Source organism: Leopardus geoffroyi, chromosome B1 (genome assembly GCF_018350155.1).
Source record: "Leopardus geoffroyi isolate Oge1 chromosome B1, O.geoffroyi_Oge1_pat1.0, whole genome shotgun sequence".
NCBI lineage: Eukaryota > Metazoa > Chordata > Mammalia > Carnivora > Felidae > Leopardus > Leopardus geoffroyi.
In genome coordinates, this window is record NC_059327.1 from 141420628 (window position 1) to 141437867 (window position 17240).

At 38.8% G+C, this 17240-nt stretch overlaps 1 protein-coding gene across 5 annotated transcripts in view; it reads right to left on the minus strand.

Moving 5' to 3' along the window:
- Positions 1-834: 834 nt before the first annotated feature.
- Positions 835-17240, minus strand: part of ANXA3 (annexin A3) — a 53877-nt gene continuing 37471 nt past the window's right edge. For all 5 annotated transcript variants that reach the window (XM_045473642.1, XM_045473644.1, XM_045473646.1 and 2 more), the window contains 6 exons: positions 14326-14382; positions 13800-13893; positions 12040-12135; positions 11054-11112; positions 8888-9010; positions 835-1136 (listed from right to left, as the gene is read on the minus strand). In XM_045473642.1, coding sequence (XP_045329598.1) covers positions 1077-1136; positions 8888-9010; positions 11054-11112; positions 12040-12135; positions 13800-13893; positions 14326-14382 — 489 coding nt within the window. In that variant the 3' untranslated portion in view covers positions 835-1076. The remainder of the gene's footprint in view (positions 1137-8887; positions 9011-11053; positions 11113-12039; positions 12136-13799; positions 13894-14325; positions 14383-17240) is intronic.

The following is a 17240-nucleotide window of genomic DNA, read 5'->3' on the forward strand; positions in this document are numbered from 1 at the left end:
GCCTGACTCTAAATCTTTGTGCTTTTTTCCTGTATGCAGTCTGGAAATCCCAGAACAAGAAATAATTTGCTCTCCTTCTGAAAGTTCTCAGAATGTTTGCCAGTGGAATGCATTGATTAAAAGCTCTGGATTCACACATCCCTATTTTTAGTTCTCATACATTTATCATTTCTATTCAAGTCCAGACTGATAACTCCAACTGGAAAGTTTTACCTCATATATTTCATATTAGTCAAGGTATTTGATATTAGGTCCCTTTCAAAGATAACATGAAGGATTTTCTTTAAATGCATAGTTTTGCCAACTTATTTTAGAGGAAAAGAAACTTTAAAGAATTGATTCTACATAGCCATTCTGGGAAAGTAGTATTTAGCATGAAACAACCACAATTCATGCTTGCCATTTTGACAGGAAGTGGTTAGATTAATAGTTCAGCAGATGTTTTCTGGGGGCTGAAATAACTTATCATGCACTGCCACTCCTATAGCTTGATCACAACTAGAAAGAGCAGGCCAGGATTACATTCATTTTATTCCTTTCTTAAAGCTAAATGCGATTAATAAGGTAATACATAAAGTAAAGCAGCAATAGCTTTTATAACAGAAATGCATTTTAAAATATCATTAATTGTTAGCGACCAGCAAGACAATGTTGGTATGGGCTAAAAAACAGACAAATTACCTTTAACAAAGGCAACAGCTTTTATTAATGCTGCTTACACATTCAATGTGTTAGAATTCTGCAAAGGTTCTCACTTCCTAAGCTGAAATATATTGTATTATTTTTGTTGTATTAGTAGATCCTTTGTTGTATTAGTAGATCCTGTTGTATTATTTATGTTGTATTAGTAGATCCTTAATACCACTTAAATTTCATTTATGAATTCCTACATGATGCTGAGATGCTCTACTAGAATCACTTTTTGTCGTTATTATGGAACGATGGAAGTGTCTGTTAGGAAAACAGGTTGCTGTTTATGCTTGCTTGGGGTTTTCAAAACTCTGAGAAAGGAGTAAGCAGAGCTGTTGGAAAGGCCCGTTGTGGGAGCAGCGGCCTTCGGAGATTGTGTTCTTCACTCAGTCATCTCTTCCACAGATCTTCAAGAGCGTGATTTCATAGTTTCCAGAAGTATCCGACTGTAAGGAACAGGACCAATGGAGAGAAGGACAGATATAGCATAAATAATGAGGGGACCAAAACGAATGAAATCCCACAGTCCTGGGTGATTCAGTGGGATGAGACTCAAGACTTGTCCCATTTTGTGAAATGCATCTGTAATTCTGTTATTCATTCATACCTGAGTGTGATTATGTTCCAGCCTAGCATCTTCTTTACAATATATAATGTTTAAATTCTTCCTGATTCATGGCAGTTAAATTTCAATTTGGATTTGAAAAATAAGATTGCATCAATTATGTAACATTACATAATATTACGTTTCTAATAAAACTTTAAAAATGATAATCTTAATAACATATTAATATTCATCAAACACTTGCTCTTGGAAGGGTTAACTACTTTAGCCTTATAACCCTTATGACTTTATGCAGTAGGCAGCCTAAGTATGTCCATTTAATAGACAGATAAAATGAGAAAAACAGAGGTTAGGAAATCATACAGAGACTAATGAACAGGTAGGGCCTGACCCCTTAACACCATACTACATTGCCTGACATTCCCAAAGTGCATGCTACTCAGTTCCTTTCCCCTAGGCTAGCCGAAAAAGATCTTTGTTTAGACAGACAACAGGTGAGATTCAGGCTTGTGTACAAAGATGCCATGTTTACTAGGCAAAACAGGTAAAACTTTTGCATAGCATTGGAGGTAAAACTTGGCTTTTAATCTAGACTGTTTAAAATCCTCACATTATTCTCATTTTATTCAAGGCAACTCAAACAGTGAGCACTTCTTACACTCAAGTTTCACACCAGGATAAATATTAGAGTAAGCAGTAATGCAAAAGACACAATGAAGAAAGGTTATTTAGAGGTTATGTGTTGCTTTCACAATGAGACACAATAGGCGTTCATATACATTCTCTTATTTTATATAGACTGTGGTTCTTCCTCTGTTGGGCTTTCCAAGTTTTGCTCTGCCAGATGTAATATCTCTGGAACTGCAGATAAACCAACAGTGCTCTCACTGGGTATTAAAACAGCTCCCTTTACCATCTCCGACCAAGCTGTAAACAATTATTAGCGGTTCTATCAGTTAGACAAGAAAATACATCTAAGTAGTTAGAGGTGCCTCGGTGGCTCAGTCGGGTAAGTGTCTGACATCGGCTCAGGTCATGGTCTTACAGTTCATGGGTTTGAGCCCCGCGTCGGGCTCTGTGCTGACAGCTCAGAGCCTGGAGCCTGCTTCAGATTCTGTGTCTCCCTCCCTCTCTGCCCCTCCCCTGCTCGCACTGTCTCTCACTCTCTCTCTCTGTCTCAAAAATAAATAAACATTAAAAAAAATTTAAGAAAAAGAAAATACGTCCAAGTAGCTTAACATAAAATGCAGATCCATTCTCAGTACTAAACAAATGTTCATCCTTTCTTCTACCTCTATACCTTTATGCCTTCTAGTAAAATGGCTATTCTAGAAATTTTACAACCACAAAAAAGTTAATGTATTTTCAAAACCTTTGAACATAATGTATGTCTTCCTAATTAGGCCATATTAATTGCTCTTAAGAAGTCAAATGTCTGTGTTGGTGTATTTTAACAGTGGTACCACTGATTCTTTCTTCTCCCAACTTTGATCCCATCTTTTATTCTCTACATTTAATCCATCCTGCCAATTATTTCTTTGCAGTGGTTTTTACATTATTCCTTTTTCTATTCTGACCATGACAAATCTGCTTTAGGCTCCCATCTCTTGTCACCAGTTTCCTTGGCTCTAGATTCATCAACTGTATTCTCCCACTGTTAATTCTTACTGTTCTCAATTCTAAGCTTTTTTCTCTTTTATATTTCTTCTCTTCTATATTCTTACCTATATTTTCTCCTTAGAGGATTTTCATTCACGTCCAACTATTCAGTAACATAACTGACCCTGAAAATGTATCTCATACCACTAGCTCCTGACATGACAATTCCACTTCCATGTTTCGAAGACATCTCTAACTCAACACGCGTAAAACCAAACTCATGAACTTCTCCCCCATTCCCAAAAAAGAAAAGTAAATAAACAAAAACAAACAAACAAACACACCTAAAGTCTGACCTTCGTGCAGGGAATGGCATCACTATCTGTTCCCAAGTTAGAAACCTGGAAGTCATCCTTGACATCTTTTCTTTGTTGTTCCTTCTACCAAGGTAACACAACAAGTCCCCTAAGTTTTAATTCCTAAATATCTTTTGAGCCTTTGCTCTTTGATCTCTTTGCATTATTACTTTGCAATCCCCAGTTGTAGCAGCTCCAATATGACTAATAAAAGAACTCAACACTCCCAAATCTCTTCCTTCTTCTCTCCAATGCATTGTCTGTGATCACAGGCATCTTTTCAAAATGTACTTCTGATCATGACACTATGCACTTAAGTGGAAAACTCTTCAGGGTTCTTGGGCTCAAGACAAAATCTTCAAAGGTTGACAAATGGTCCTGGGTGATCTGGTCCCTTCAGCCTTATTTCTCATTATGTTTCTTTACCATGAGGTCTTTCCCCTTGTAATTCCTTTTCCTTTTGTTGAAATGCTTTACTGATTCTCCAACCCCACAACCTTTGTCTACTCATTTTTATGTTTTTTTATTTTTATTTTTTAACGTTTATTTATTTTTGAGACAGAGACAAAGCATGAACGGGGGAGGGTCAGGGAGAGGGAGACACAGAATCTGAAACAGGCTCCAGGCTCTGAGCTGTCAGCACAGAGCCTGACGCGGGGCTCAAACTCACAGACCGCGAGATCATGACCTGAGCCGAAGTCGACCACTTAACCGACTGAGCCACCCAGGCGCCCCTGTCTACTCATTTTTAGAACTCAATCATAACTTCTTCATGGAAGCTTTTCCTATCCCTATCCTATGGTCTGACAGCACTGTATCTCTTTCCTTTACATTTGGCATAGTTGTAACTTTACATTTATTTGTAATTCCATAAGGACGGGGAAACTTTTTTTTTCTTTGCTTGTAATTGTAACTCTGAACCAGGTACATAATATGCATTTAGTAAATATCTCTAGTGGATGAATAAAATACAAATTCTGTGACCTCAAAACTCTCTTTCATCTGAATTCATCTTGCCAGTTGGATTTTGTTTTTCAGTGTTCCCCAAGGTAGATTCCCTCATCAATCAAGTGCCTTACTGCTTCTGTCCCTCCTACTCCTAACCATACATACATTTCTAGAGCATTCACCTGAGTCCCTGTTGAACAGCATAGCACCTGGCCCACAGGAGGCACTCAACACAAGCTTATTCAACTTCAAATGTAGGCTCAAGACCCACTTCCCCAAGAAACATTCCCTATCTAACCCCAAACTTCTTTACTCTGAATTCCTGTGTTGCTCTCCTCTGTACCACAGTATTTAATTTAATTGTATGTTGTTTCATAGTATATTCTTCTAATTATCTTACTTATGTTCACCTCAAATCTCCACATAGACTATGCGTTGAGGATGGCTACTATGATTTCCATTAAAGACCTTGGAATTGTACTATTTATTAAATAGCTACTTAGTTTGTTGCTCAGTGAAATCTTACTAATGTAATTTTATCCAAATTTTGTATTAATGTCTTACTACTAATGAGAGGGACACATTTGTGTTTCCTACTCTCTCTCTCTCCTCCTCTCCCCCACCAATCACCAACACCAGAAAGGTGTAGTGAGCAGAAAAATGAGCAGAAAAATGTCCAAACTATAGGCAGAAGGAAGAGGAGGCAGAACCAAAAGTCAGGTGATATGCAAAATGGAACTCTAGCTCTTGAATTATAGAAATTTAAACATCAAAAAAATCCTATGTGTCAGTATTGAAAATGTAATGAGATTACTTAATAGTAAATAATGTTATACTTAATAGTATACTTAATAACACATTTTATTTTGTTTGTCATTTTTGCAATGTGATTTGTGCTTCTAAAGTTTTATTTAAAAATTCTTTCCTTGCTCTTGGGTCACAAAGGTAACTCTTGTATTTTCTTGGATTAACTTTCTAATTTTATCTTTTCTCTTTGGGTTTTTAGTTCATCTGCAGTTTACCAATGATACGGGGTTGGGCAGGATCCAGTTTTATTTTTCACTGTAGAATTGACCAGATTTCCCAATACATTTTTACTAAATTATCTGTCCCTTCCCTACTGATTTATGGTGTTCCCTCTATCCTATGAGTTTCCACAAACAATTGAATTTGTCTCTAAGGTCTCCATTCTGTTCCATTGCTTAATTTGTCTGTTCTTACTCCAAAACTACACTTAAAACAATAATGGCTTTGTACCATGTCAATCTCTAATAGGACTAGCCCGTTCCCTATCTTTACTCTTATTTTTTTTAAGTTTATTTATTTATTTTTGCGAGAGAGAACACAAGCAGGGGAGGAGCAGAGAGACAGAGGGAAACACATAATCAGAAGCAGGTTCCAGGCTCTCAGCTATCAGCGTAGAGCCCAACGTGGGGCTTGAACCCATGAACAGTGAGATCATGACCTGAGCCAAAGTGGGATGCTTAACCAACTGAGTCACCCAGGTGCCCCTTTAGTCTTATTCAAGGTTGATTAATCATGAATCTTTATTCCTTCACATAAATATTAGAGTAAGTTAACCAAGTTCCTCAAAGAAATCTAACTGGAATATTGATTGAAATTACATTTGATTTATATGGCTTACTTTGAGGAATTACTGACATCTTTACAATATCCTATCATATTACTCAAGTGATATGAACCAGCTCTCCATTTACTGACATATTTTATGTTCTTTAGAACAGTCTTAAAGTTTTCTCCATAGAGTTATATAGTTTTTGTTTCTATTATGAATGGTAGCTTAATTCTGATTATATAGTCTAAGAAGGACTATTAATTTTTACAGGTTGATCTTTAACTGGCAACACTGTGGAATTTTTATTACTGATAATAATTTATAATTCCTGTTGATTTTTTCTAGAAAGATGATTGTATCTACTGAAAATAACGGAAGCTTCAACACTTCCCTTTGAATCTTTACACATATTTTTTTCTTCCTTTCCAATACTGTCCAGGACCCCTAGTCCTCTGTAAGATAGCATTAAGGTATATTAATGGTAGTAGTAGCATGGTATGTATTAGTATGTAGGGAATATTATTGTTCTGATCCTTATCTTAAAGGAATTGCATCTAAAGTTTCTCCACCGAGTATAAATATGTATTTGTCATAATATGTTGGTATGTAAGCTTTATCAATTTAAGGAGGTTTGCTTCTATTCTTAATTTGGTAAATGTTTTTATCATAAATAGGTATTGGCCCTTTTCAAAAGCTTTTTCTGAAAATATTGAAATAATTATATAATTATCTTTTATATGTGTGCAATGTGGGCAATCATATTAATTTTCTGATGTTGAGCCATTCTTTCATTCCTGGATTAAACCTCACTTGATTCTGATGCGTTATTTTTTTTGATAAATTGATACATTCAGGGGAGCCTGGGTGGCTCAGTTGGTTAAGCGTCCCACTTCAGGTCGGGTCATGATCTTGCAGTTTGTGAGTTCGAGCCCCGCGTTGGGCTCTGTGCTGACAGTTCAGAGCCTGGAGTCTGCTTCAGATTCTGTGTCTCCCCCTCTTTCTGCCCCTCCCCTGCTCACGCTCTGACTCTCTCTTTCAATAATAAATAAACGTTAAAAAAAATTTAAACTGATACATTCAGTCAATATTTTACTCTTTGCTATCTATGTCCATAAGTGACATGAATTTGTAATTTTCTTTATCCTATATCTTTGGAATCAAGATTATACTAAATTCATACAATGAATTAGGCAGCTTTCACTTTTCCTGTTTTCTGGTACAACTTGTATAAGATTTGTTCCTTGAAAGTTTGGTGAAGTTCACCTGTGAGTCTATCCGAGCCTGGGATTTTGGGGGAGGTAGGTCTTTGGTCTCCTTTGTAATTTGTTTTATACTTATTGATTATTGAAATAGTTTAATTAAGCTCTCTATTTTTTTCCCTGATCCAACCCAACATTTCATTTAAAAAAATGTACCTTAGGTGATAGAAATGAAGAAACTTATGTAATTTTAAATTACAAACTGAATTCTTTAGCCAGGGATTTTTCTTTTCTATCAAGGCAGGCATAGTTTAGATATTTCCTAATATAATAAGCCTCAATTAGCCAGACTACTGCGGGAGGGAGAACTAATGGTTAATTTAATTTTCCAGTTTGCTGAGGGTGAACTGAAGGCCTTCTTTATGTTTCAACCTTGTTACTGGCAATCTTTATAAAATGTATGAGTCTACTTTTCTGCCTTAGTAAGTACAATATGGTTAACATTATTAAATCTTCCTGTGTTGATTGAAACTATTGTGATGTGTCAGAATCGATTCAAATTGCATTGAGTGTGAACTGATGAAATCTGTGCTAAGCCCCAGGCACAGTCTGAGAGGTGCCTTGTTGAATAAGTTCCTCAATTTCCACTTCAGCATGCAGCACCTTCTGCAAAGGTTTAGTGTAAAAACAAAAGCTCTGGCTGAAAGAAAAATAGGATTCGTTTTGGTGAATGAATCGAGTTGACTACATGATGTGCAAAGGGAAGTGCACTGGTAACATTTACCAAGATTACGAATGTATTTACATCTGCCTCAGCAATCCTACTGGCGTATGGGACTGTATCCCTTAGATACACTTGCACCTCATGAAATTGGGCATGCATAGCACGACATCATTCAATTGTTTGTAACAGCAAGAAACTGGAAACATCTATTGATATGGTGGGTACAAATACATAAGCAATGGAATGATGTGCAGTTGTTAAAAAGAATGAGAAAACTTCCTATAAACTGAAATGAAAAGAGTTCCACAGTGCAGAACCATGCTCTCTATATTTTGAGTAAAACAAGAGATTTAACTATGCCACACACCTGAAACTAACGGGACACTGTATGCCAACTATACTTCCATTAAAAACAGGAACTTTAAAACATGTATTTTTATTTCCTTCTGTTGTCATAAAGAAAAATTGAAATAAATAAGACCATAAATAAATAAGAATACAATATAAAATATAGGTAACTGATTTGCATATATAATCCAAAGAAGAAGAACAATTAATGGCCACTAAACCTAAAAGAAAACGTTGAGTGTCTGTTATGTGCCTGGGATTTTGGAGCTGAAAAATAATCACTATCTTTGGGAGACATTTTGTTATCACTATTATTTATATATTTATTTATTTGTTCACTCATTTGTTTATGCCATCATTATTTAAAAATTTTCTTTCAATTCCTCAAGTTGTACACTTTATTTATTTTTATTTTTTTAATATAATTTGTTGCCAAATTGGCTAACATAGTGTGTACAGTGTACACACTTTTGGTTTTGGGGGTAGATTCCTGTGGTTTATCACTTACATACAACACCCAGTGCTCATTTAACATTTATTCATTTTTGAGAGAGAGACAGAGCGTGAGTGGGGGAGGGGCAGAGAGAGGGAGACACAGAATCTGGAGCAGGCTCCAGGCTCAGGGCTGTCAGCACAGAGCCCGATGTGGGGCTTGAACTCACAAGCCACGAGATCATGACCTGAGCCAAAGTCGGACACTCAACCAACTGAGCCACCCAGGCGCTCCTATGCTATCACTATTTTAAACTCGGAAAACACATCCATGCATTGACAGGGAGTAAGAAAACTGAGTCACATATCTCTATGTTTACAGAGTATACAGGAAAGAAGATGAGTAGAAAAAGGCAATATGTGTTTTACTACTTTCAAGGGGAGACTTACTTTAATTGCTGAATATAGGGAATACCCATAATGCTTCTTAAACTCTGCTCGAATGTCCAAAAGGTCAATTTCCGATCTGGAAACCATTATTCGGTTCAGAGTAAACTCATCAGTTCCAACACCCTGTTAAGAAATACAGGTGTCCACAATACAAATCTCACTGGCCGCAAAACAATATATAGATCTATACTTACAAGAAATAGATAATGCTGCACAAAATATTCAACCACAGTGACTCTTCTCCACTCATTTGTCATCAACTTTATCATTCATATATTCAAGAAATATTTATTGAGCATTTACTCTGTGCCATCACCATGCCAAATGTCAAAAACAAAAACGAGATACCCTTTTTAAGCTTTCAATTTTGTAAAGGATACAGGCAAGAAAACAAGCCATTACAATACAATCCAACATATGGGAAATATTGGGTACTATGGGAGCATATGTAAGGAGAGCCTAAAATAGATCAAGAATTAGGAAAAGTCTGTCTGAGAAAGTGGTATTTGAGCTGGGACCTAAATAATCAGCCAGATGAAAAGAAGGTAGGGCTCACATAGAAAGGGGGAAAAATGTTCCAAGAGAGGAGACAGCATGCATGAAGGTTCAGGCCAAGAAAGAATGCCACATTCAAGGATGCATAAATAATGGGGAAGAATCATAGCAAGAAATGTGTCTGAAAAGGCTGGACCTTGTAAACCACGAAATGAAATTCTGACTTTACCCCAAATGTGGAGAACAACTGCAATCTGTTGAACATGACAGTGTTGAGAACAGATCAGATTTGTGTTTCAGGAAATCCCTTTGACAGCAGCATGCAGATGGGATTGCAGGGCAAGAGTGGGATACAGAGAACAGAATGCGACTACAAGCTTTGGGACCCATCCAGGGGTGACTGTGTAACAAGAAGAGAGCTCATGATGGCCTGACCTAGAATAATGGTGGTAGGAATGGAGAAAATGTGTAGATTTAAGGGGCGCTTACAAGGGTAGATTGACAAAATTTAGGGATGTATCATTTGGGGAGAATGAAGGAGGGAGAAAAGTGTAAAATTTCTTGCTGAGCAGTTAGGTGGATATTGACACTATTCATTTCTTCATTCATTCAACAAACAGTTACTGAACATCTACTATATATCAGACGTTGCTCCATGTACTGTGCATACGGTAGTGAACAGCACAGATTATATCTCTATTTGCATGGAGTTTACATTCTAATGGATGGAGATGGACAGTAAAGAAAATTAACATGTTTATGTAAATAGTAGTAAGAATTACATAATGGAGTGTGACTGAAAGGAAGCAAACTGACCTGTTTAGTCAGGAAAGACCTCTCTCAGGAGGTGACCTGAAAGGTGAGAAGGAGCCAGCCAGAGGTAGATCTGGAGAAGGTACATTCCAGGGAAAGAGGGCAACAAACTCAAAGACTCTGATGGGGGAAGACATTTGGCATAGTCAAGGACAGAAAGAAGGCCAAGGTGGCTGAGGCATGGGGGACAAAGATGGGGTGAATGGTATAACTTCAGAAAGTAGGGCAAGGCTAGTTCCTGTTGGGGCTATCCACTGAGGTGACTGAACGCAGGACAGGAAGCACCTTTGGGTGGGGGGTGAGGTGAGGGACTTGGCATGTTCACTCTGAACATAACTTCAAAGGCACATGTGGACCTTTATAGGAAATTTCCAGTGAAGACCCTGAAGTAAGCATCTTCTAAAGTTCCAGGCTCAGTGCAAAGGTCTGAAGATAGAAAAGAGCAAGAAAAACGCCTGTACTCAGAGACCTCACCATCTATCAGCGGTAAATAGACAAGGAAACCCAGGGTTTCTATGGCACGAAAGGCTACTGACTCAGCTTGGTTTAGTTTAAGAAAGGCACTTTGAGAGGCCACTGGATCTAATGGGTCAGGCTTGAGGCTTGGTGTTCTGAAACAACTTTTACTTCCTGCATATACTGTGAAGTGGAGGAAACAATTGAGTCAACATGTCACTGTACCTGTCTCTATAAGGATTAGGATACTCTCTACCTATGAGACAAATTAGTAGACAATTTAGCTACAAAAAAGAACTCATCAAAGGAGAAAAGAAACGTGAAATTCCATCAATATTATGCAATACTTTTCATATTCTTCTTGAGGGAGAATAAGACTGTATATGAAATTTCCAGACAAACCTTTAAAGCTTGATGCAGTCTTTCAGCTAAAAAGGCAGGCATGCTTCTGGCACAACGGACTGTTATAAAAAGCAAAGTAATGTTCAGTTTCATTTAATGGAAATTGAGTTAATCTGTGGTAATAGATTTTTTAAAGAGATTCTTTGAGTAACCAGACCACTCTACCCCCTCGTCACCACTGGCTTTTATTGAGAATGAAGAGGGGAATGCTTCACCTGAATTTCAAAGGCTTATCACGTCATATTTGCACAGAACGTTAGCACAGTAATTACCTTTAGTCATGAGGAAAATAAAATTACCTGCCAGAGAAACTCCCACAGCAGCCGACTCATCTCCAACTCCCAGACACAGCAACACCTACGCTTACACCGCTAACTCCCTAGGGTGTACCTTTGCTCTGCTTCTAGCATCTTTAACTGCTGATAAATAACAACAAGGCAGAGACCTCATTGAGAAGACCCATCCACTTATGTAACAGTGTTTTGCGTCTGCTCCTTAATTCACATGTCTCTAGGAACAGATTTGGTCTGTGACTGACCTTCTGTTCGATACTCCTGGTTGGCATGGCCAAGAGGGAGAAGACCTATAGCTCTGACCGGGGCTCAGTTTTGGGAAGCCATTGATATCTTCCAAAAATAACCAAATATGATGAATCACTAAATTGGCTTAGTTGCTCAGTCTTTCAACAAGCCCCAATAAAAATGGCAATATAAATGTAATATTTTCATCTTTCAGGGAGTTTACAACCCAAGCGTGGTGACAAACCAATACAAAATTAAAAGACAAAGTAAAACCTAAAAAGATAACTGCTTCATGCATCCATTTAACAATATTTGTTGAGCATATCGTGTGTACCATGGACTGTGCTAGGGGATATGGGAGCATAAAGATGCATCACTCAGGATTCCTACAGGAAAGGAGCTAATCTTCACATCAATTTAAAACAAGTGCAAAGTAACTCAGTTTCCAAACACTCAAGGGCTTACCTATGGCTAGCAGTAAGTCTTCGAAATGCCCAGATAATTCTCCTTTTATGCTGTCCTCAATGTCCTTCTGGCTAATATTTCTATATTCATCAAATGCTAGAAAGCAACACCATAAAAATATGTAAAGCATCCCAGTTGACCACACTCGAATATATTCTGGTTTTTTTATTTGATATGCAGCAAATCAAGTTGTTAAATGTCAAACTCAAAAACTCCTTCTTCAAACCATCAAAACTTGAACATGGAAGTTTTTGTTGTTTCTTTAAAAAAAAAATCATCTGCAGTTGGGGCGCCTGGGTGGCTCAGTCGGTTAAGCGTCCCACTTCAGCTCAGGTCATGATCTCACGGTCCGTGAGTTCTAGCCTCATGTTGGGCTCTGTACTGACAGCTCAGAGCCTAGAGCCTGCTTCAAATTCTGTGTTCACCCCCCCCCCCGCCCCTCCCCACTCGTGTTCTGTCTCTCTCTGTCTCTCAAAAATAAATAAATGTTAACAAAAAAATTAAAAAAGAATCATCTGCAATAAAACCTAAACGTCATTGGCCATTTTCTTCAATGATCTCATTCTGTCTTCTCTCCTCCCCCTTCCCAGGCTGATGGAATTTAAAATCACCTGAAAGGTTAAGTGAAAAATGATTTATCTAGGGCAATGGGCTACTTTTAAATTATAGCAGCACCTGGGAACAACAGTGTGGTCATTAGTCAAATATGTTTTATCTGCTAATGAAATCTTAATTATGAAGATTTCTTTCTGCTGAGTAAGTCATCCCCAAAGGCAGCATGGCCTACTCACACTTACCAGAAGGCATTCAGATTTCTTGATCCGTTTTTGCCCCAAAGCAAAACCCACACATATGTCCCAAGTATGTAGGCATACTTTGTAAGCCATGTAAATTTTGAAAAAAAAATTTTTGGAGAGAAATCTAGGATTGTTTGGTTTTTATGTTTCAAATAAAGATATTAATAAAGGAACTATAATATACTATTACCATTATTTTATAAAATAAGTGAAATTTTAATGCCAACATTAAGGAAGGGCAATTTCAGAATTAAAAAGTCACGGTAATATCCTTATGCTTCCTCATTTTTCCATGAACTCAGCATAAGCCTAGTCATGTGCTGTGGTTGCTCTATTGACCGACACCTGGGAGCCACACTCAGCTATTCACAGCGAATGGAGTTCTGGGCTTCTGGGTGCTGTTGCTTCCAGGTGGTTCAGGGAGATACATGAATGAGGAGGTGGGTGCTTAGCAGTTCCATGTAATAGTTGGCCTAAGCAAAAAAACTATGCTCCCCTTTCCCCAATTTGCTTTATATCAGAAAGAGCTGAATATTCATTCTTATCAATGCATTAAGATACCCTCACCCACAATGCCTGGTTTTTCTGGAAAGTGGCTAACTAGGGAAGTGGCTAATTGGGTTGGAAGCATTGCCTCAGCTTCCTGAATATCACTAGAATACTCCTCTCTCCTCTCACCCCAGAGGGCTCCCCCTTTCTTTCTCCTTGCCATCTTCTCCCATCTGTTACCTGTCGCTCACTAGGTGATATACTCAACCTGGAGGGGAAGACAAGAGCAGTGTCAGTTGTGTCTTGAGTTGGAACACAGCTCCCCCATGTTTTTGTTTTTCCTGAAGTGTTTATACATGCAAATGGAATAGACTTTGCTATTTTTAACTTCATTTTACATAATTTTGTATATTAAGCCAAAAAACATTTGCAAATACAACACAAAGCAAAAAGGATTGTAATGTGAGTGCATACTCAGTTTCAGTTGAGGAAAACTCCTTAAACACAGGATCTCGGTGAATTTATCTTCATCTGTACCCCATCTGTTCTCCCCAGCATTATAGAGAATCTATTGGATAAAAAGGAAGACCTAGAATGTTATTATGGACACAATCTCTCTCTCTGTCTCTCTCTCTCTCTCTCTCTCTCTCTCTCTCCCCCTCCCTCCCTCCTCCTCCTCCTCCTCCTCCTCCTCCTCCTCCTCAGAGGGTATGGAATGACAAGAGGAGGTCCTTGGTTGTAGAATTCAGGGAGATAATCTCTTTTCCAAGTCTCTCACCCATTCCACTGTTAGCAAACTAGGTATCTAAGAGGGTGGCTGGAGCCAGAAGAATAATACCCACCATTGGGGAAGGTAGAGGGCTAGGGTGGGTGATGCCCAGCCTTCAGGCTTCTCCTTCAGAGAGGACAGGAGAGGACAGCCAGTGATGCCAAATGAATGAAAAGGCAGTCAAGGGGGAGAAAAGGTTACAGGAGATGTTTTGTTTGCTCTATTACTGACCTGGGCATCCTTTTTGGCCAGCTGCTCATCCACTTTTAGACTTTCATCTCTTCTGCCCTAAACAGGGAAGATGCAAACAAAGGTAATCCTCTTAAATAAAGAAGACTCTAAGACTCGGTATTCCAACCAACAGGATGTTTTAGAGATCTTTTTCTCCAGCAGAGGCCAGGAAACACAGAGGAATCAGGCACTCGGGGCTCCCGTTGTGGCTCTGCTACTCATCAGCCATGATATTTGTAGCAAATCACACAATTTTCTGAGCCTCATTTTCCTCTTCTGAAAACTCAAAGATCTTAAGGGAATGAAAACACAAGCCACAGACTGGGAAAAATATTTACAAACACACATCTAGTACAGGACTTACATCCAGAAAACATAAAGAGCTCTAGACACTCACATAAAATAATGAAAACCTACCTTTAAAATGGGCAAGAGATCTGCCCAGATATCAGATATACAGTTGGCAAGAAAGCACATGAAAAGATGCTCAATATCATAGGCCATTAGAGAATAGAAAATAAAAAAAAATAAATGAGATACCACTACATACCTGTTAGAAAATGGCTAAAATCCAAAACACTGACACCACCAAAGGATTTGGAACAACAGGAACTGTCATTCCTTGCTTGTGGGAATGCAAATCGATACAGCCACTTTGACAGTCTGGACATGTCTCACAAAACCAATCACACTTTAACCATAATCCAGCCACTGTGCTCCTTGACACTGACCAAATTGAAGTCCACACAAAAACCTGTACATGGATGTTTGCAGAAGTTTCTATACCTAACTGCCCAAACTTGGAAGAAACCAAGATGCCCTTCAACGGGTGAAACAAACTGTCATATATCCACACAATGGAACAGTATTCGGCGATAAAAAGGAAAAGACTTATCAAGCCATGAAAGACACTTAGCATATTACTAAATGTAAGAAGTCAGTCTGAAGAGACAACATAGTGTGTGGTTCCCATCATATGTCATGCTGGAAAAGGCAAAACAATAGAGACAGTAAAAAGACCAGTGTTAGCCGGGGTTTTGAAGGGAGGAGGAGAAGGATGAAGAGCTGGAGTGTAGGAATTTTAGGGCAGTAAAACTATTCTGTGTGATACTGTAACGGTGGATACATGACATCATACATTTGTCCAAACCCATGAGTGAATCTTAATGTCCACTATGGACTCTAGTTAATAATAACAATAATAGTAGTAATGTAGCAGTATTCAATCACAATTATAATATACTACACCATGCAAGATATTAACAGCAGGGGAAACTGTGAGGGGCATAAGGGAACTCTGTACTTTCTGCTCCATTTTTCCGGAAGTCTAACATTTCTCTGAAAAATAAAGTCTATTAAAAAGACAAAACCCTTGAACTCTAACACTGAGGGCTCTGTGGCTAAGTGCATGTGTGCTTGTGCACAGAAACTCAGCACACTACAGAAAGAGGGGCGATAGGAAAGAGGATTGCCGGAATTATTTTGAGAATCGTAGGTGAATGGCATGTTTGGCCGTAGTATTTTTAAAGCACATTTATTGCCATTTGCAGACATTAGGTCCTTGTGTGTTTGTCTGATTTCCACGTGGTTTCTTTCATTTTCCTTTTCAGTGCTGCTGCCACTCCGCTGTTAGTTTGCCTTTTTGTTCCGTTTCATTGCGCACTCCGCTCCAGGAAAAAAAATGCTGACTATCGGGACATCTGGTTGAGTTTGTGACTCTTGACTTCCGCTCAGATCATGATCTCAGCTCGTGAGTTCAAGCCCTGCATCAGGCTCTGCGCTGACAGTGCAGAGCCTGCTTGGGATTCTCTCTCTCTGCCCCTCCTCTGCTCTCTTTCTTGCTCTCTCAAAATAAATAAATAAACTTAAAAAAAAATGCTATCAACGGTACTACTGCTAATAAGCCACCGCCACCACGTCTCGATCACTTTTTAGGTGCTATGTACTTTACACACAGGCGCTCTCTCTCTTTATCTTCACAACACCCCCCGAGGTTGGTACTCTTGTTATTTTAGTTTTACAGATGTGAAAACAGAAGTTTTAAGGCTTAAAGTAACTTGTCTAAATAAAGATACTAGGCAGCCGAGGAGCGTGAGAGTCCAGGGTGGTTTGAGTCTAAACACTTGGCCTGAAGTCCTACTCTGCAATTGCCTCCTGTGGAGGTTGTGTGCTCCTGTGCATGCACAAATGCGTGTGCGCTCTTGCATACAAACGTGTGCGAGTGCATGTTTGCAGCAATGCCTCATCAATTGGGCTTTGTCGGGTCGACCTTTAAGGTTTTCACTATTGGAAGTAACTGAAACCATAATTAGGATAAACTGTTTTCTTGTGGCATAATGCCTCACTTCGACAAGTACTATTTCTACCCTCAGGCTGAGACCAGCGTTGGGACTTCGTCACACGTAAAAAGCTGTGTAAATCAGCCGAAAGGGGCCAGTGAGATATGGCTTAAATTACCTCCTCTCATGTACACACATGTGGTTATATCTCACCCTTGACCTTACCACCTTTATTATGAAGTCATGAGCCTCCTAAGAAGAGAGAGCTAGATGTGGCCTCATTTGGTCACACGCTGACGAATGGTTTAGCAACTCTTCCAAAGGCAGCAAACATAAAGTTGCAGCAATCGTGTTTTTGTTTTTGTTTTCACAAGTCTTTTTTTAAGACTTTAAAAAAAAATCTTTAATTTTTTAAAATTTGTTTTTGAGAGAGAGAGAGAGAGAGAGAGAGAGAGAGAGACAGAGCACATGTGGGGGAGGGGCAGAGAGAGAAGGATACACAGAATCCAAAGCAGGTTCCAGGCTCTGAGCTGTCAGCACAGAGCCCAATGTGGGGCTCAAACCCATGAACTGTGAGATCATGACCTGAGCCAAAGTTGGAGGCTTCACCAACTGAGCCACCCAGGCAACCCATTG